Source organism: Pristiophorus japonicus, chromosome 1, assembly GCF_044704955.1.
Source record: "Pristiophorus japonicus isolate sPriJap1 chromosome 1, sPriJap1.hap1, whole genome shotgun sequence".
Lineage (NCBI taxonomy): Eukaryota > Metazoa > Chordata > Chondrichthyes > Pristiophoridae > Pristiophorus > Pristiophorus japonicus.
The window spans coordinates 79,441,465-79,463,435 of NC_091977.1; the positions used below are offsets into that span (position 1 = coordinate 79,441,465).

The 21,971-nt window shown below is 40.9% G+C and overlaps 1 protein-coding gene across 4 annotated transcripts in view; it reads right to left on the minus strand.

The window, feature by feature from the left end:
• Nucleotides 1-21,971, minus strand: part of LOC139264538 (caspase activity and apoptosis inhibitor 1) — a 49,865-nt gene that overhangs the window by 7,115 nt on the left and 20,779 nt on the right. For 2 of the 4 annotated variants that reach the window (XM_070881166.1, XM_070881156.1), the window contains exons 5-6: nucleotides 19,001-19,147; nucleotides 3,699-3,772 (exon numbers count right to left, since the gene is read on the minus strand). In XM_070881166.1, coding sequence (XP_070737267.1) covers nucleotides 3,699-3,772; nucleotides 19,001-19,147 — 221 coding nt within the window. The remainder of the gene's footprint in view (nucleotides 1-3,698; nucleotides 3,773-19,000; nucleotides 19,148-21,971) is intronic. The other 2 variants (XM_070881185.1, XM_070881174.1) reach the window with 1 other exon arrangement.

The following is a 21,971-nucleotide window of genomic DNA, read 5'->3' on the forward strand; positions in this document are numbered from 1 at the left end:
CCCGCCCAAACACCTCCCCCTCGGCGGGACCCCACCCAAACACCTCCCCCTCGGCGGGGTCCCGCCCAAACACCTCCTCCCTCGGCGGGGCTCTGCCCAAACACCTCCTCCCTCGGCGGGGCCCCGCCCAAACACCTCCCCCCTCGGGGCCCCGCCCAAACATCTTCTCGGCGGGGCCCTGCCCAACAACCTCATCAACGGGGCCGGCCAGCCTGAACAGCTCCTCGGCGGGGACCCCCTCCCTCTTTTTTGATGTTCCAAAATCCGTAAGTAGCCAAACCTGGGCTCGGGTATTTCTGGATTTGTGATGTCAGAAAGATCGAAAGTCCAGAAATGCCCAGAATCCGGAACGGCCTCGGTCCCAAGGGTTCTGGATCCTTGACGCTGCACCTGTACTCTACAAACGTAACAAAATATGATAACTTTAATTTGGTTACCAGTGAATTAGAGGACTTCTTTCCAAATATAAAAAATCTGTATTCCTTAAAGTGTATCCTTTATATCACAGGTAGATAGTTTAATTTAAATCTACCTACAATGCCTGGAATGCTTTAATACAAAGCCACCCCTTGCAATAATGGCTGCTATCTTGAAAATACTATAACAAGGAGGTTAAATTATCAACATAAATACATTTCCAGTCCTTTTGAGAGTAGAAATGTTATCTGTGGAATGTATTTTGTTAAGGGTAGAATAGATATAATGATAGCTTACTACACTGGAGTTTTGCTTGGGAGTTTTTCAGGGAATTTTAACCTGGTTATTCATCCCAGCAGATAATCTTGTGGCAACTATAGCTGTGCAAACAATGTGGCGGATAGAAAGGAATCAAATACATGGGCTAAATAGATTTTTCTGATTTCAAGTTTTGTTTTAGATCTTAAATAAACTGTGTTGTCTTGGTTTGAGTTAGAATACATTTGGGACAGTCAGTCACTGAGCTAGGATGAGGGTTATATTCCAGTAGTTAATGTACCCAGTAAAGCACTGGTTAGCTCCATTTTGATATTCAAGGTTACTGCTCTTCTGGATGTTAATTTAAAAAAGCATGTGATTCTGTCCATGCAATACAAAATGTCCAATATAGAATAGGATTCACCTTCCCAGACTAATTAAATCTACCCAGCTTTCTATGCAGTGGAAAGTATTAAAGTAGCAAAGCTCTTCCTCCAATTTTATCTTTAACAATTTGAAATGCACAAAGCTGATGAAGTGCAATAGCAAAATCAGTTTGAAGCACTACCAAATACTTTTAACATCTTGGATTATTTTAAAATAATCTACACATAATTGATATGAATGAACTGTGCAGCATCACTAAATTAAGGATAACAGTTTCAAATTTTTACTGTTGAGGATTTTCAAAGTTTCAAAGTTAGTGGGCAACTGTTACAGCATTAGTTTTGACCTGTAGCATTTACATTTCAAATGCCACAGTACGGCAACGGTGTAAACAAGTTAAAGGTGAACTGTAGCTAACAAAATGTACAACTTTCTGCAATATGTCAATTGGCAATTGTAAGACGATCAATCATCACATATGTTAGTGTAGGATTTTCTACTACCTGTAGCCAGAAATGATACAGTTCACAGGCTTTTCTGCTGATTGTGCAAGGGAACAAAGATGCAGAATTAAACAGCTAGAGTAGGTATGTCAGTAGAATAGCACATATGTAAAGTCCAAGCACAAATTTCTTGAAAGCAATGTTTGTGACATATGGACCACCAGCACTTTATCATGCTGTAAATTACTAATATGTAACAGCAGAACCCTCTACATGGACACATGGATAGTTTTCTGAAGTGATTATATCATAAGTGAAGACTATGCTTCAGCTATTTATCATAGCTGTTGAGGAAAAAAAAACAGTAAAATTCAACTCTACTCTATTTGTTCCAAAAGTGAAATGTTCCGGACATACACACTAACCCAGAAAACTAGTCACAACTGTCAGCCCAAAAAAACTAATGCAAAAAAGCCCTGCTTGTAAACTTATGCCATATAAAAACAAGTGGTTACACAGGGATTTGTAATTTAAGCTGTTGGCACACTCATTTCTTCACTGAAACTGAAAAAAAATATAAGTCCATGAAAGTCTGAAGGGAGAAATCCATATGTCGAGGAAATTGGTATGCATTTAAGGCGGGAGTTGCCCCAAAATATTTTGAATTTTTACATTGAAAATGACACATTCTGGCAAAGTTTAAACTCATTTATACTTCACAATTGATTTAAAAAATATATATAAATAGAATTATTTTTTAATGAGAAAAACAGGCCAACAATATCACTTCCCCAAAAGTCATTCCTTCAAGAGTCATTCTCCAATATATCAATCCTTCTGTGCTCCAGTTTACATTCCGAATCTCTCAGTTTGTACTGGAACTCTTCTAGTACTCCCTCTCGATACAACTTGGCATGCGTATCTTTCCCCAATTCTACCTCGCAATCTTCTTCAACCCCCTCTTCAGGCTAATCTCCTTCTCCCTCTTCCCCACCCGCAAATAAACCTGGCACACTTCTCCCCAAAAACAGGTACTCTCCTCCTCCCCACGCCACACCCTATTCAAGCTGACACTTCTTTTACACTTCCCAGTCACGCTGGCTCTCTGCTCTTTCTTTCCTCAACTCCCACATACCCGCTTCCCACTCCCAAGTTCAAACCAGTTCTTATCCATTTTCCTTCCCTCATCTCTTCATTACCATCATGTCTCCACTATCTTGCCATCCATTCCCCTTCTTATCCCTTTCTCGTTCATTGCAATCCATTTCCTCCTGCTAGTCCCCTCAGCACTATCTCTACCAGAATTTTGCGGCTAATGGAAGGGATGCTGGCTGCAGCATAGCATAAGTGGAAACTCCTGTCCTAGCAAGCATTCCTCTGTAGTGTAAAGCAGCCAGAATCCCTTCCAGTAGTGGCAGGACTCTTGTAGGAATGACAAGGCGGCGAGTGGGGCCAGTCCACAATGACTTTTGAGCAAATCCTGACACCTTATCCAGATTTCTAAAATATTAATCAGCATAAACACTGATGATTGGCAAGTATATCATCTCCTGCTTTTTCCAACAGAAGTTCACTTGGGTTTCTGGATACAAGGGGTGCATATTTTATCTTACTCCTATTTAAATGTGCACAGGAAAATTCCTTTTATTATTTTTGTATAGGATTAACCAATTCAAAATTGCTTAACTCTTAATTTGTCACGGTTCCACAAATTACAGTTTATAATGAAAAAAAAAAATCAGGAATCAGAAGAAATCACTGGAATGGAATCTACGACATAACTTATGCAAAGGGTACAATGCTTAAGAAAGACCGGTAAAATGGCACCCTCTTGTGTTCATTAACCCATTTAAGTTCCATACAGTTTTTGAAACCAGAAATATCTCTCATTGGAATTGCCATTTTGTGTATATCCAAATAACAGTTGACCTATCAGCCCAATTTTGATTACTGTAACAAATTATTAAAGATTTATTATTCTGTTATCAGATTACATCCATTTTGAAAGAAATAAAAATTAAGGAAATCAAGAAAGCAAACTTTAGGCAAAGGTAAAATAGTTTCCTTGATCTTATTTTTAATTATGGCAAAATATTAACTCAAGTCCCCATAACTTTTAAAAAGGATACACACAAGTGCCATAAGAAGAATTAAAAAAAATAAATGCAGCATTCCAATGCCAATTTAACTTACCCTGTTTCAGTTTGGGTGCCTCTTGTTCATTGTACTTTTTATAGGAAGATGTGGAATCTATATTATTATCCTGTCTGGAAAAAAGGTCAAAACTTCAGAGCTTGTTTTTATCCCTCTTTTGTTAGAATATATTTAACAATGCAGACGAATAAACAAATTTTAAAATCATAATATCCAATAAGAAAGAGCAAAAGAAAAATTCTAAGTAGACAACTTCTGCCATCTTGTGGCAATTTTGAGGTAGTACATACTGTACAGAATTTATAAAGTTATTGAAGGCATGTTACTGTAATTCAAAGCTAAATATACTTTATAGAAAAAACACTTGAATGTAAATAAAACCAATTAAATTCATATTTATTTCTTCCACAAAATATCGTCAGAATAGGGTGGAATAAACTAGCCCAACAACCAAGAGCTACTGCTTTGTTCCTTGGAATGGCATACATACAAAAACGTATACAGGTTCGACCTCCCAAATCTGGAGTTCCAAACTCCGCAATGTTCCGAAATCTGGACATCGCGCTGATCCGTAGAGGGGTCGTCTGAAATCCAGAAAATGTTCCGAAATCCGAACATTTTTTTTAAATGGCGATAGCGGTATTTTTTTGGAATTTTGCGCCAAAAATACCGCTAATCACTCCGCTATATTTTAAAGGCCCAACGGTAAAAATCAGCGAAAACTGCGGTCGGTCCGAGCCAACTTTACTCCGGGGCCGATTACCGCTGTGAGTTGGGCCTTGGGAGGGGGAAAACATACAGAAAAAATTGCAAAAAACAAACAATAAAAAAAGAATCACAAAACATTTACAAGACACTTCACCATTGAATCGCTGAAAAATAATTAAAAAATAAAAACTTATCCTTTTTGCAGGTCTTCATACTTACCGCTGTCCCAATGGCTGCAACGCTGGTTTTTCCCGGGCAGTTTTTTTCGACCTAACTATGGGTCACCGCTGAGCCAAATAGTTTTTTTTCCGCAACAGTAAATAATCCCCCCCCCCTCACCACGACACACGCACCAAAATAAACTGCAAAAAACAAAACAAAACAAAAAAATCACAAAACATTCACAAGACACTTAACTATCTAATCACTGCAAAAGAATTAAAAAATAAAAACTATAACTTACCTTTTTTGCAGATCTTCATACCTACCGCAGTCCTTGGGGCTGCAACGCAGGTTTTTCTCGGGCGTTTTTTTTTGCCCAGAATATGGCCGGCCGAAAGGTTCCGAAATCCAGAAATACCCGAACCTCGGCCCGGATATTTCCAGATGTCGGAAAAACATTCCAAAATCCTGAAAATTCCGAAATCTGGAATGGCCTTGGTCCAGAGGTTTCTGGATTTCGGAGGTCGAATCTGTACACACATTTCACCAATTAATCTCCATCAACTTCCATTATCTTTTAACTTGCTTATCGGAGCTGGACAAAACTTAAATTGCAAAAATACACACATATGCAATATTGTTTTTGTTCATGATCGGTTACTCAGGAGTCAGCCATTTACACATTTTCAAATAATGGCTCCCATATTTTCTTGAATAATTCCCATTTCAAAAAAACACATTTTCAGGAAGGACACTAGAGCTGTGGAAAGACTATGGCCAAGATTCACTAGATAGATTCCGGGAACAAATAGTTAGGAGTTATACAGGTTCTGAAAATTAGTAGTTTCCCGAACTGGAACAGGGAAGGTTAAGTGTGCATGGGTGTGGGCAGGGGAGGTTAACCAATTGAGCTTTTAAAAATTGCAAAACATATTTAGAGTATAAATAGTGAAGAATTGTTACCACTGGTTGGGGAACCGGCAACAATAGGGCATAGATGGATCAGCAGCAGTAGAACAAAGGGGAAATTCAGAGTCCCCCATCCCCCTCCCCGCCCCCAGAGGACTATTTTGCAGATGATACAAAACTTGGCAAAATTGTAGATAATGATGAGGATAGTTATAAGCTTCAGAATGACGCAGACAGAATGGCAGATGGAGTTGAATGCAGAGTGTGAAGTGATGCACTTTGGGAGGAATATGAAAAGACAGTATACTATAAATGGCATGATTCTGAAAAATGCAGATAAGCATTTGTGGACCTTGGTGTCCATATCCACAAATTCTTAAAAGTGGCATGCCAAGTTGATAAGATGATTAAATGCATATGGGTTATTTGGGTTTATAAATAAGAGGCATAGAATATAAAAGCTAAAGAGATCGTGCTTGAAATTTATAAATTACTGGTTAGGCCTCAGCTGGACTATTGTGGACAATTCTGGGCACTACACTTTAGGAAAGATGTAAAGGCCTTAGAAAGGGGAGAGGAGGTTTACCAGGATATTACCAGGGATGAAGGACCTCAGTTATGAGGAGCGGTTGGAAAAGTTAGGACTGTTCTCCGTGGAACGGAAAAGTTTAAGAGGTGACCGAATAGAGGGTTTCAAGATGACGAGAGGTTTTGATAGTGTAGATAGAGAAAAACTATTCACTCTGGCCAGAGAGTCAATAACCAGAGGTAAAAGATTTAAAATCATTGGTAAAAGATCTAGAGGGGAGATGAGGAGAATTTTTTTCACTCAGGAATTTTTTTCACTCATGAAAATGTGGTGGAAGCCAATTCCATAAATAATTTTTAAAAGGGAGTTGTACAAGTATTTGAGGATGAGGAACTTACAGGATTACGGGCAAAAAGCAGGGACGTGGGACTAAGCACTACTGCTCTTTCAAAGAGGCAATATGGGCCGAATAGCCTCCTGTGTTATGCTTTTTTGATTCTATTAAGACATGGAATTTTTTTTACATTCGGCTATTGTGATAAAGACTATACATTTCACTTCAAATTAAACTGGCTAGGCATTTCAAAAAAGCAAAAAATGAACTAGAGAAAAGGCAGTAAAATAGCATTAGAATAGATAAATTCAGTTGGTACAGGCGTGATCACTCAATTCCTTCTATGCTATAATTCCTGTGATTTTCAAGGATTAGGAAAACAATGCATTTTTGGTGACAGCTTTACTTTTATGTTGATTTTTTGTTAAGGTGTTACCTTAGCTAAGTTAGTAGTGTCTCTAAGTTAGAAGGTTGTGGCTTCAAGCCCTATTTCAGACCCTCTATAATCTAGGTTGCCACACTAGTGCATTACTAAGTGAGTGTCATAAGAACACAAGAACATAAGAATTAGGAACAGGAGTAGGCCATCTAGCCCCTCGAGCCTGCTCCGCCATTCAAAAAGATTGCAAAACCGAGACCCATCTATTTGGACAGTTAGATGTTTAAGATCCCATGGCAATTTCCAAAGACCAGCAGGGAGTTTTTTCCACTGGCCTGGAAGGATGGTAAGAAATGAAAATGTGGAACAATGACCCATAACCTTCCCTCAACACTACCAAAAACAGATTGATCATTTATTTCATTAATATTTTCAGAATCTTGCTGCTGTATTTGCCTACATAACAGTGACACATTCAAAAGGCAACTTGTGTGAAGCATTTTTGATACATTTTCCTGAACTGTAAGGTGCTGATAAATAGGATTACACTTTCCAATGTAAAGTGCTTTGGAATATCCAGAGGATGTGACAGGCACACTATAAATCTAAGTTCTTCCTTTTTTTCATGCAGTAGTGTCTCAGCAAAGAATGTTGACTGATATGCTCCCAAGCATGGTTTTATGAAAGAGAAATCATGTTTGACAAATTTGCTGGAATTCTTTGAGGATGTAACGAGCAGGGTGGATAAAGGGGAACCAGTGGATGTGGTATAGTTGGATTTCCAGAAGGCATTCGATAAGGTGCCACATAAAGATTACTGCATAAGATATAAGCTCACAGGATTGGGGGTAATATATTAGAATGGATAGAGGATTGGCTAATGAACAGAAAAGAGAGTCTGGAAAAATGAGTCATTTTCTGGTTGGCAAACAGTGACTAGTGGGATGCCGCAGGGATCAGTGCTGTGTCCTCAACTATTTACAATCTATATTAATGACGTGGATGAAGGGACAGAGTGTAATGTAGCCAAGTTTTCTGATGATACAAAGATGGGTGGGAAAGCAAATTGTAAGTAGGACACAAGAAATCTGCAAAAGGATATAGACGGGCTAAATGAGTGGGCAAAGATTTGGCAGATGGAGTATAATGTGGGAAAATGTGAAGTTACCCACTATGGCAGAAAAAAATAGAAAAGCAAATTATAATTTAAATGGAAAAATTGCAAAGTGTTGCAGTACAGAGGGACTTGGGGTCCTTGTGCATGAAACACAAAGTTAGTATGCAGATACAGCAAGTAACCAGGAAGGCAAATGGAATGTTGGCCGTTATTGCAAGGGGGATAGAATATAAAAGCAGAGGTGTCCTGGTACAACTGTACAGGGTATTGGTGAGGCCACACCTAGAATACTGCAAACAGTTTTGGTCTCCGTATTTAAGGACATACAGGCATTGGAGGCTGTTCAGAGAAGGTTCACTAGGTTGATTCTGGAGATGAGTGGGGCGGCTTGACTTATAGAAACATAGAAAATAGGTGAAGTAGGCCATTCGGCCCTTCGAGCCTGCACCACTATCAATAAGATCATGGCTGATCATTCCTTCAGTACCCCTTTCCTGCTTTCTCTCCATAACCCTTGATCCCCTTAACCGTAAGGGCCATATCTAACTCCCTCTTGAATATATCCAATGAACTGGCATCAACAACTCTCTGCGGCAGGGAATTCCACAGGTTAACAACTCTCTGAGCGAAGAAGTTTCCCCTCATCTCAGTCCTAAATGGCCTACCCCTTATCCTTAGACTATGTCCCCTGGTTCTGGGCTTCCCCAACATCGAGAACATTCTTCCCGCATCTAACCTGTCCAGTCCCGTCAGAATCTTATATGTTTCTATGAGATCCCCTCGCATCCTTCTAAACTCCAGTGAATAAAGGCCCAGTAAATCCAGTCTCTCCTCATATGACAGACCAGCCATCCCTGGAATCAGTCTGGTGAACCTTCGCTGCACGCCCTCAATAGCAAGAACGTCCTTCCTCAGATTAGGAGACCAAAACTGAACACAATATTCCAGGTGAGGCCTCACTATGGCCCTGTACAATTGCAGTAAGACCTCCCTGCTCCTATATTCAAATCCCCTCACTATGGAGGCCAAAATACCATTTGCCTTCTTTACCGCCTGCTGTACCTGCATGCCCACTTTCATTGACTGATGAACCATGACACCCAGGTCTCGTTGCACCTCCTCTTTTTCTAGTCTACCGCCATTCAGAAAATATTCTGCCTTCGTGTTTTTTCCCCCAAAATGGATAACCTCACATTTATCCACATTACACTGCATCTGCCATGTATTTGCCCACTCACCTAATCTGTCCAAGTCACCCTGCAGCCTCTTAGCGTCCTCCTCACAGCTCACACCACCACCCAGTTTAGTGTCACCCGCAAACTTGGAGATATTACACTCTATTCCTTCATCCAAATCATTAATGTATATTGTAAAAAGTTGGGGTCCCAGCACTGAGCCCTGCGGCACCCCACTAGTAACTGCCTGCCATTCTGAAAAGGACCCGTTTATCCTGACTCTCTGCCAACCAGTTCTCTATCCGTGTCAGTACATTACCCCCAATACCATGAGCTTTGATTTTGTACACTAATCTCTTGTGCGGGACCTTGTCAAAAGCCTTTTGAAAGTCCAAATACACCATAACCACAGGTTCTCCCTTGTCCACTCTACAAGTTACATCCTCAAAAAATTCCAGAAGATTCGTCAAGCATGATTTCCCTTTCATAAATCCATGCTGACTCGGTCCGATCCTGTCACTGCTTTCCAAATGGGCTGCTATTTCATCCTTAATAATTGATTCCAACATTTTTCCCACTACCGATGTCAGGCTAACCGGTCTATAATTACCCGCTTTCTCTCTCCCTCCTTTTTTAAAAAGTGGCGTTGCATTAGCTACCCTCCAGTCCATAGGAACTGATCCAGAGTTGATAGATTGTTGGAAAATGATCACCAATGCATCCACTATTTCCAGGGCCACTTCCTTCACTGGGATGCAGACTATCAAGACCCGGGGATCTATCGGCCTTTAATCCCATCAATTTCCCTAACACAATTTCCCGCCTAATAAGGATATCTTTCAGTTCCTCATTCTCACTAGACCCACTGTCCCCTAGTACATTCGGAAGGTTATTTGTATCTTCCTTTGTGAAGACAGAACCGAAGTATTGGTTCAATTGGTCTGCCATTTCTTTGTTCCCCATTATGATTTCCCCTGATTCTGATTGTAAGGGACCTACATTAGTCTTCACTAATCTTTTTCTCTTCACGTATCTATAGAAGCTTTTGCAGTCAGTTTTTATGTTCCCTGCAAGCTTACTCTTATACTCTATTTCCCCCCATCTAATTAAACCCTTTGTCCTCCTCTGCTGAATTCTAAATTTCTCCCAGTCCTCAGGTTTGTTGCTTTTTCGCGCCAATTTATATGCCTCTTCCTTGGTTTTAACACTATCCTTAATTTCCCTTGTTAGCCATGGTTGAGCCACCTTCCCAGTTTTATTTTTACTCCAGACAGGGATGTACAATTGCTGAAGTTCATCCATGTGATCTTTAAATGTTTGCTATTCCTTATCCGCTGTCAACCCTTTGAGTATCATCTGCCAGTCTATTCGAGACAATTCACACCTCATACCGTCGAAGTTACCTTTCCTTAAGTTCAGGACCCGAGTTTCCGAATTAACTGTCACTCTCCATCTTAATAAGGAATTCTACCATATTATGGTCACTTTTCCCCCAAACAACAAGATTGCTAATTAGTCCCTTCGCATTACACATCACCCAGTCGAGGATGGCCAGCTCCCTGGTTGGTTCCTCGACATATTGGTCAAGAAAACCATCCCTAATACATTCCAGGAAATCCGCCTCCACCGCATTGCTACCAGGTTGGTTAGCCCAATTTATATGTAGATTAAAGTCGCCCATGATTACTGCTGTACCTTTATTGCACACATCTTTTATTTCTTGTTTGATGCTGTCCCCAACCTCACTACTACTATTTGGTGGTCTATACACAACTCCCACCAGCGTTTTCTGCCCTTTGGAATTCTGCAGCTCCACCCATACTGATTCCACATCATCCAGGCTAATGTCCTTCCTTACAATTGCATTGATTTCCTCTTGAACCAGCAACGCCACCCCACCTCCTTTTCCTTTCTGTCTATCCTTCCTAAATGCTGAATACCCTTGGATGTTGAGTATCCAGCCTTGGTCACCGTGGAGCCATGTCTCAGAAATGCCAATCACATCATATCCGTTAACTGCTATCTGCGCAGTTAATTCATCTACCTTATTCCGAATAATACTTGCATTGAGGCACAGAGCCTTCAGGCTTGTCTTTTTAACACACTTTGCCCCTTTTGAATCTTGCTGTAATGTGGCCCTTTTTGCCTTGGGTTTCTCTGCCCTCCACTTTTACTATTCTCCTTTGTATCTTTTGCTTCTGCCATAGAAACATAGAAAATAGGTGCAGGAGTAGGCCATTCGGCCCTTCTAGCCTGCACCGCCATTCAATGAGTTCATGGCTGAACATTCAACTTCAGTACCCCATTCCTGCTTTCTCGCCATACCCCTTGATCCCCCTAGTAGTAAGGACCTCATCTAACTCCTTTTTGAATATATTTAGTGAATTGGCCTCAACAACTTTCCCTGCACTACTCTTCCTGTTGGTCTTCCATTCCCTATCTGGCTGTGGACCCTTTACCTGTGGTAAGACCAACTTACTAAACGTGCTATTCACGTCATTCTCAGCATCGTGCATGCTCCAGAGTGAATCCACCCGCAGCTCCAGCTCCGCAACGCGGTCAGTCAGGAGCTGGAGGCGGACACACTTCCCGCACATGTAGTCGTCAGGGACACCGGAAGTGTTCCTGACTTCCCACATAGTACAGGAGGAGCATAACACGTGTTATGTAGATAGGTTGAGCCTCTACTCATTGGAGTTCAGAAGAATGAGAGGTGATCTTATCGAAACATAAAAGATAATGAGGGGGTTCAACAAGGTGGATGCAGAGAGGATATTTCCACTCATAGGGGAAAGTAAAACTTGGGGACATAGTTTCAGAATAAGGGGCTGCCCATTTAAAACTGAGATGGAGGAATTTCTTCTGAGGGTTGTAAATCTAGGGAATTCTCTACCCAAGAGAGCTGTGGAGGCTGCGTCATTGAATATAGTTAAGGCGGAGATAGACAGATTTTTGAGCAATAAGGGGATAAGGGGTTATGGGGAGCGGGCGGGGAAGTGGAGCCGAGTCCATGATCAGATCAGCCATGATCTTATTGAATGGCGGAGCAGGCTCGAGGGTCCATATAGAAACATAGAAATATAGAAAATAGGTGCAGGAATAGGCCATTTCGGCTCTTCGAACCTGCACCACCATTCAATAAGATCATGGCTGATCATGCAACTTCAGTACCCCATTCCTGCTTTCTCGCCATACCCCTTGATCCCCCTAGTAGTAAGGACTTCATCGAACTCCCTTTTGAATATATTTAGTGAATTGGCCTCAACAACTTTCTGGGGCAGAGAATTCCACAGGTTCACCACTCTCTGGGTGAAGAAGTTTCTCCTCATCTCGGTCCTAAATGGCTTACCCCTTATCCTTAGACTGTGACCCCTGGTTCTGGACTTCCCCAACATTGGGAACATTCTTCCTGCATCTAACCTGTCTGAACCCATCAGAATTTTAAACGTTTCCATGAGGTCCCCTCTCATTCTTCTGAACTCCAGTGAATACAAGCCCAGTTGATCCAGTCTTTCTTGATAGGTCAGTCCCGCCATCCCGGGAATCAGTCTGGTGAACCTTTTTGCTGCACTCCCTCAATAGCAAGAATGTCCTTCCTCAGGTTAGGAGACCAAAACTGTACACAATACTCCAGGTGTGGCCTCACCAAGGCCCTGTACTCAAATCCCCTCGCTATGAAGGCCAACATGCCATTTGCTTTCTTAACCGCCTGCTGTACCTGCATGCCAACCTTCAATGACTGATGTACCATGACAACCAGGTCTCGTTGCACCTCCCCTTTTCCTAATCTGTCACCATTCAGATAATAGTCTGTCTCTCTGTTTTTACCACCAAAGTGGATAACCTCACATTTATCCACATTATACTTCATCTGCCATGCATTTGCCCACTCACCAAACCTATCCAAGTCGCTCTGCAGCCTCACAGCATCCTCCTCGCAGCTCACACTGCCACCCAACTTAGTGTCATCCGCAAATTTGGAGATACTACATTTAATCCCCTCGTCTAAATCATTAATGTACAGTGTAAACAGCTGGATCCCCAGCGCAGAACCTTGCGGTACCGCACTAGTCACTGCCTGCCATTCTGAAAAGTACCCATTTACTCCTGCTCTTTGCTTCCTGTCTGATAACCAGTTCTCAATCCATGTCAGCACACTACCCCCAATCCCATGTGCTTTAACTTTGCACATTAGTCTCTTGTGTGGGACTTTGTCGAAAGTCTTCTGAAAGTCCAAATATACCACATCAACTGGTTCTCCCTTGTCCACTCTACTGGAAACATCCTCAAAAAATTCCAGAAGATTTGTCAAGCATGATTTCCCTTTCACACATCCATGCTGACTTGGACCTATCATGTCACCTCTTTCCAAATGCGCTGCTGTGACATCCTTAATAATTGATTCCATCACTTTACCCACTACCGATGTCAGGCTGACCGGTCTATAATTCCCTGTTTTCTCTCTCCCTCCTTTTAAAAAGTGGGGTTACATTGGCTACCCTCCACTCGATAGGAACTGATCCAGAGTCAATGGAATGTTGGAAAATAACTGTCAATGCATCTGCTATTTCCAAGGCCACCTCCTTAAGTACTCTGGGATGCAGTCCATCAGGCCCTGGGGATTTATCAGCCTTCAATCCCATCAATTTCCCCAACACAATTTCTCGACTAATAAGGATTTCCCTCAGTTCCTCCTCCTTACTAGACCCTCTGACCCCTTTTACATCCGGAAGGTTGTTTGTGTCCTCCTTAGTGAATACCGAACCAAAGTACTTGTTCAATTGGTCCGCCATTTCTTTGTTCCCCGTTATGACTTCTTGATTCTGACTGCAGGGGACCTACGTTTGTCTTTACTAACCTTTATTCTCTTTACATATCGATAGAAACTTTTGCAATCCGTCTTAATGTTCCCTGCAAGCTTCTTCTCGTACTCCATTTTCCCTGCCCTAATCAAACCCTTTGTCCTCCTCTGCTGAGTTCTAAATTTCTCCCAGTCCCCGGGTTCGCTGCTATTTCTGGCCAATTTGTATGTCACTTCCTTGGCTTTAATACTATCCCTGATTTCCCTTGATAGCCACAGTTGAGCCACCTTCCCTTTTTTATTTTTACGCCAGACAGGAATGTACAATTGTTGTAGTTCATCCATGCGGTCACTAAATGTCTGCCATTGCCCATCCACAGTCAACCCCTTCAGAATCATTCGCCAATCTATCCTAGCCAATTCACGCCTCATACCTTCAAAGTTACCCTTCTTTAACTTCTGGACCATGGTCTCTGAATTAACTGTTTCATTCTCCATCCTAATGCAGAATTCCACCATATTATGGTCACTCTTCCCCAAGGGGCCTCACACAACGAGATTGCTAATTAATCCTCTCTCATTACACAACACCCAGTCTAAGATGGCCTCCCTCCTAGTTGGTTCCTCGACATATTGGTCTAGAAAACCATCCCTTATGCACTCCAGGAAATCCTCCTCCACCGTATTGCTTCCAGTTTGGTTAGCCCAATCTATGTGCATATTAAAGTCACCCATTATAACTGCTGCACCTTTATTGCATGCACCCCTAATTTCCTGTTTGATGCCCTCCCCAACATCACTACTACTGTTTGGAGGTCTGTACACAACTCCCACTAACGTTTTTTGCCCTTTGGTGTTCTGCAGCTCTACCCGTATAGATTCCACATCATCCAAGCTAATGTCCTTCCTAACTATTGCATTAATTTCCTCCTTAACCAGCAATGCTACCCCACCTCCTTTTCTTTTTATTCTATCCTTCCTGAATGTTGAATACCCCTGAATGTTGAGTTCCCAGCCCTGATCATCCTGGAGCCACATCTCTGTAATCCCAATCACATCATATTTGTTAACATCTATTTGCAGAGTTAATTCATCCACCTTATTACAGATACTCCGTGCATTAAGACACAAAGCCTTCAGGCTTGTTTTTTTCACACCCTTTGTCCTTTTAGAATTTTGCTGTACAGTGGCCCTTTTTGTTCTTTGCCTTGGGTTTCTCTGCCCTCCACTTTTCCTCATCTCCTTTCTGTCTTTTGCTTTTGTCTCCTTTTTGTTTCCCTCTGTCTCCCTGCATTGGTTCCCATCCCCCTGCCATATTAGTTTAACTCCTCCCCAACAGCACTAGCAAACATTCCCCCTAGGACATTGGTTCCGGTCCTGCCCAGGTGCAGACCGTCCGGTTTGTACTGGTCCCACCTCCCCCAGAACCGGTTCCAATGCCCCAGGAATTTGAATCCCTCCCTGCTGCACCACTGCTCAAGCCACGTATTCATCTGCGCTATCCTGCGATTCCTACTCTGACTAGCACGTGGCACTGGTAGCAATCCCGAGATTACTACTTTTGAGGTCCTACTTTTTAAATTTAGCTCCTAGCTCCTTAAATTCGTTTCGTAGGACCTCATCCCTTTTTTTACCTATGTCGTTGGTACCAATGTGCACCACGACAACTGGCTGTTTTCCCTCCCTTTTTAGAATGTCCTGCACCCGCTCCGAGACATCCTTGACCCTTGCACCAGGGAGGCAACATACCATCCTGGAGTCTCGGTTGCAGCCGCAGAAACTCCTATCTATTCCCCTTACAATTGAATCCCCTATCACTATCGCTCTCCCACTCTTTTTCCTGCCCTCCTGTGCAACAGAGCCAGCCACGGTGCCATGAACTTGGCTGCTGCTGCCCTCCCCTGATGAGTCAGCCCCCCCAACAGTACCCAAAGCAGTGTATCTGTTTTGCAGGGGGATGACCACAGGGGACCCCTGCACTACCTTCCTTGCACTGCTCTTCCTGCTGGTCTTCCATTCCCTATCTGGCTGTGGACCCTTTCCCTGCGATACGACCAACTCGCTACACGTGCTACTCACGTCATTCTCAGCATCATGGATGCTCCAGAGTGAATCCACCCTCAGCTCCAACTCCGCAACGCGGTCTGTCAGGAGCTGGATGCGGATACACTTCCCGCACATGTAGTCGTCAGGAACACTGGTGTCGTCCCCGAGTTCCCACATGGTACAGGAAGAGCATAACACGTGACCGAGCTGTCCTGCCATGACTTAACCCTTTGATAAGCAACAACAATGCTAAAGTTTACTCACTGTTATGTAAGAGAAAAAAGAAAAACTACTCACCAATCACCAGCCAATCACTTACCCCCTTGGCATACTCCTGTTTTTATTTCTTATGTTATTACTTTTAAAACATCTTGCACCTTGAATTTGCCTTTTCCTCCCACAAAGTAGACAGCACAAGAGTATTAAGAGGCAGATTTGTTGCCAATCCAGTTAACTATTGACCTAGACAAACCTTCATCAAAAATAATTATACATGAGGAATCATCTTGGACGATTAATAAAATTGTGGCCACAACTTCTGTAATATTATTGTATCCATTGTTCTAAAAAAATAAAAATTAAGATAATTTGAAATGTATCCAGCATGCAGACAGACATAACAAATAAATGTAAGAAAGAGGAGCAGGAGTAGACCATTGGGCCCCTCGAGCCTTCTCCACCATTCAGTAAGATCTCAACTCCACTTTCCTGCACTATCCCCATATCCCATGGCTCCCTTAAAATCCAAAAATCTATTTTGAATATACTCAACGACTGAGCCTCCACAGCCCTCTGGGGTACAGAATTCCAAAGAATCACCACCCTCAGTGAAGAAATTTCTCCTCATCTCAGTCCTAAATGGCCCATCCCTTATTCTGAGATTGTGACCCCTGGCTCGAGATTCACCAGCCAGAGGGAACATCCTCCCTGCATCTACCCTGTCAAGCCCTGTAAGAATATTTTGTATATTTCAATGAGAACACCTCCCATTCTTCTAAACTCTAGAGAATATAGGTTTAGTCTACTCAATCTCTCCTCATAGGACAATCCTCCCATCCCAGGAATCAGTCTGGTGAACCTTTGTTGCACTCTCTCTATGGCAAGTATATCCTTCCTTCGGTAAGGAGACCAAAACTGTGCACAATACTCCAGGTGCAGTCTCACTAGGGCCTTATATAATTGCAGTAAGACGCCTTTACTCTTATACTCAAATCTTCTTGGAATAAAGGCCAACAATCTGAATAAATACAAACAAACCTTCCAAGGCAGAAAAATTTTTTTACCCACGAAATGGGTGATTTGTCAAAACCTACATTCAATTAAGGTTCATTCAGCATACAAAGTGTTAGCAAACTTGTTGGGTCCGTCCCATTGGAAAACTTATTTAACAAACCACATTATCTCCCATTACACATGTGACCTTTAATTCTAACCCCAAAAGACTTCTAATACAAGGTTCAACAAGAATTTCTAAAATCCAATCTGTCCTCTGATACAAAAAGAAAATTTCCAAATTATACACGAAAAAATTTCTTTATTTTTCTAAGAAAATATTCAGAATAGTTCCACCAAGAAAGAAGGAATAGAGGAGAGAGGCTGAAAAATCAAGAACTGTCACTCATGTCCTCTCACACACCAAGTTCCACAAATTCCTATCCTCGTCATGTTTGTACCCCACCAACTTTAAGGTCCCCGCTCTTGTCCTCCGAGGCCTTGCTCCACTTCATCAGAAACCTCCTGTTGTATCTTCTGGTCTGACATCTCAACTCCTCTCACAGAAGATACATACATATCTTGGGCCACCCTTGCATTCCAATTAGTGTGTCCCAGTACAATTGCGTGGTTAGCTTGCTTTGTTTTTTCCTACTGTCGTTTGTTCAAAACAGAAATGTGAGGATAGTACACATATTTTGCTTAATGCACCTTCCCTTTAACAGCTTACAAACTTCATGAATTGCTCCCCATCAAGGAAAATGCTAGCTCCCTGCAGACTTTGCTACAAAGTGCAAGTCCGAGGACCTCTGATTTAGGAAGTATTTGCATGTCATACCAGGAAGATGCCAACAACCTGAGCACCTTCCCATAAAGCATGCGGCAGCAAAATAATTACTTGGGTTTTTGTCTAAAATCAGTGTAGATCTCATGAATGAACTCAAAACTCACCCAGTTTTTTCCATATCTTTGATTACCCCAGTAATTCTTCTCTTAGACTTTATCCTCATCTTCAAATCTAACTTTTACAATCTATCTGTCTCTTCCTCACCCCGGGTTCTTTCCAATCATCGTATCAGATATACCACTTGTAGAACACCCTGATACCATGCAACAAATCAGTCCTTAAACCAGTCCCCTCTTGCTTTGTACAGTAAATCAGACATTCTAAGAATTCTTTGCTGCTTTCCCCTCCTTTCACCCCTGGGGTCTCAGGTGACCACTGAATCTATGGCTAGTAATCATATACATTGGGTTACTAACTGATCGGGTGTTCAATTTTGTATGAAGCATGACTTTACAAACTGGAGTACTTAGATTTAAGGGGTCCCCAAAGGAATCCCATTCCCGAAAACATCAGATTTCGGGGTTTTTTTTTTGTAATTTTTGATTTGAGTATACAATTTTTGAATACCAATAAAAACAATTCTGTAATGATAGCGGTATTTATTTTGGGTAATAGATTCTGTCTTTCAGAAGTTTGATCAAAGAACCCCCAAACTGTATTAATATTTTTGAGGAGGCCCAACGTTGAAAATATTGAAAAGCACTGGTGTAAAAAGATACAGATTAAGACCACAGTATGTTACAAAAACATCAGACTTCAAGGTAAGCATGACAACTTTAGTAAAATTTTGAAGGGGTTGAAAGGGGTGAAAGAGAATTATCACTGTAGGAAGATAACTTCTATTTAACTACACGGAAACCATTTTAAGCATTCCCATCTGATATCTTTCATTTTTACTGCATGTCGAGATGAAACTTTTTGGGTAAGAAAATCAGCAATGAGTAAGAAACAGGAGGCATTGGAACAATCTTGTATAAATAAACAAAAAATCATCCAAAGGGATAACTTTATAAATGTTTGTAGGTACTGACGATATAAAACAGTACAGGTACTATATTGTAGCATAGGTTAATTCCAATGCAAATCTCGTACGTTGCCACCACAATGCATTTAAACCAGTACCTCAAAAGAGGATCTTGACTGCACCAACTTTCCTTCTTTACACCGTCATGTAGCCTGTTGGGGTGAGTCTGTAAAGTATTGCCAATTTTGAGGGAGTTTTGTGCTGAGCACTTTTGTCCATCTTGATCTGTCAGTCTAGCAGTTATTCTTTAAAAACACAGCATAATTAAAATATAACTGCATTAAAGTGTTTTTTTGAAAAACAGATGAGAACTTGAAATAAATAAAATTACAACAGTGTGCTGGCAATCCCAAATGTGTGCCAAGTAAAACAATGCAGGTTTACATATGATTTCCCACACACTAAGTTTCTGATAAAGCAATGTCTTTCTCCATAGCAAAAGTCGGAAAAGCTGACAGCTAAATCACTTGAGTTACTGAATTGCATTCCCTTGCTGCCATATTAAGAGCATCAGTGGCAAGAACCTGCAAAAAGGCCACTTGCATACTCTTCAAAAAAGTGTGTGATGTACGACAGTGGAAAATCAAAAAAGCAACATCAATGTTTGTGGAGGTAAAGAAAAAAGTCCTGTAATCATATTATTTCCCATTATAAATGTGGAAATCGGAATTTGTAATGGAAAATATAAAAAAAGGACTGATGTGCAATGTTCCCTTTAATTTTTTTTTGGGTGCGCCGCCCATTCAAGTTTCCACGGATGCATGGTTTTCCCCATTGTGAAGCCGGCAAGCAGCCTGTGTGGGACCTTCAGAGCACTGCGCAGCCAAGTGCCGCGCAGCTTAACGGGAACATAGCTGATGTATGACTTTTAAAAATGGGAACCAAAATAACTCTGAGCTCTGGTTCAATTATCCTCACCCCGGCTTCACCTCAAGAGTACACTTGGTCTCGACTCCCCTTGTATAATGCAATGAAAGATCAATCTATTTTAAAAAGTCGAACACATGGAAATAGCAACAATTAACTGAACCAAGTGAATTTTATAGCTCATCAGTCTGGTGCTGCTGGGTAACATCACTTTTACACAGTAAACAGCTTTTAATAGACATTCCAATTACATGTTTTGCAATATCGCACCATTTTTTTTTAAATGACGGGATCATTTGTTTTATAAGTTGCCCAAATTTAAATATTTTTTGTAGCGGTTGACCCTTCAGTGACATTGACTTGAAATTTTAGATTGAAATAATGCAAACTGTTTTATACATTTCCTTCTTACTTTTGAATAGCATAGGAGGAAAACCTAATTTGTTTCCCCCTCACAGTAAACGTTTTGTCCACCAGGTGCTGCTATTTACTAAAACATGCCTAAATATTACTGACAAGAATCATCTTCTTAGGCGGTCCCTCGTATCGAGGATGACTTGCTTCCACGCCAAAAAGGGATGAGTTCACAGGTGTTTCAATGAAGGACCTAATATTCCAGGTCCCGAAAGATATGTTGAAGAGTGGAAGATGCCTGTGCGTGGATTTAAAAAAAAAACATGTGGTGGCCATTGCACACCAGCCATCACACAGGCTTGACAGAGGTAGGTCTTGGTCCAGTGGCAAGGAATAACCAAGACGACTGAATCTGTACACAGTTTACAGACTATTTGACGTCTACATGAACACATTCATGCTGCTTTGAAATTTAAAAAAAATTGACCAACCTGGTTACCACACATGTTCAATACATAATTACAATATTATGACCTTCTGAATATACTTTTAATTTGATCTAAAGACATAAATTGTACATAAATATTTTTACAAAATATAAATAGTACCTGACAATTGCAATTTGCCCAAGAGCATGAGTTAGATAATGACTGCAAAATTTTGGACAAAAAAGTACATTATATTTAAAACAAACTTTTAATATACTTGTGGCACCCACAGTATATTGCTCTATGTTGTTATACCATATTAAGTAATGAACTTTGAATCAGTTATTTTAGGCTGATATAATTGCTACCAAGTAATGTTTAATAATCTTTGAACATTGATATGTAATATTGTCAAACCTAGTGTTTAACCTCCCATTTTATGTTCATCGTTTTAGGAAAAAGTTTGTATTTTCATCTTGCTTCAAGAACACATTACATACATACACACATTTATTCTACATTTCTTTCCTACTGTTATTTAACTATGCCGGTGCAAAATATTTAATTACCACAAAATATCTACATACTTTCAGCATTGGAAACCCGTCCTACTTCTGTTGTCATGTATTCTCTGATCAATATTATGTAATTGTGAAATCAATAGGTTCAAAGATAACAGAGGGGAACAAAATGGATTGGATTTCCATCCTAGATGATCGAGGACGAATCGAGTAACAATGTAACGGGAACAGATTTTGTTCCCTTTTAACTTTTGATCCCGATGAACACAGCTAGCTAAAACATCTTTAAATTTATTGTGTTTCTTCTGGTTATAACTCACTGATATTATATACCTGCTCAAAATACCATGGGCCTGAAATTGCGGTTGCAGGCTTCCCACGAGCAGATGCTACCGACCTGCAAAGAAATTTACGCATTTATCAGATGGTCCCGGAAGTTCGGACACTTGCGCTCTTGAACCTCTCTCGGTATCTGCGGGTAGAGGCTCACATATTCCAGGGACACATGCGGTTTCGCAAGTGTCCCTGGGATCACATGGGCCAGCCCAATGAATGAAAGAAGGGAGATCCCCTTTCATACTTATCGGGATTCCATATGTACAGAAAGCCCATACGTATGACTGGGAATACCCCCAAAAATACACGTACACTTAAAATAATTTTTTTTAAATCACATTTAAAATCAAAATGGCATTTAGTTAAATATTTAAAACAAAAATGTAATTAAAAAAATTTAAAACATATTTTAAAGGGTCTAAAAATAAACTTAGCTTATTTTACAGGTTTTTAAAATATATGAATTGTTGAAAAACATTTATTTTTCTTTCCATCAACAAGTCTTACGCTGGTAAAAGCAAGTTTTCTGCTTTTACCAGACATAAGAATTTCATGGACATTCG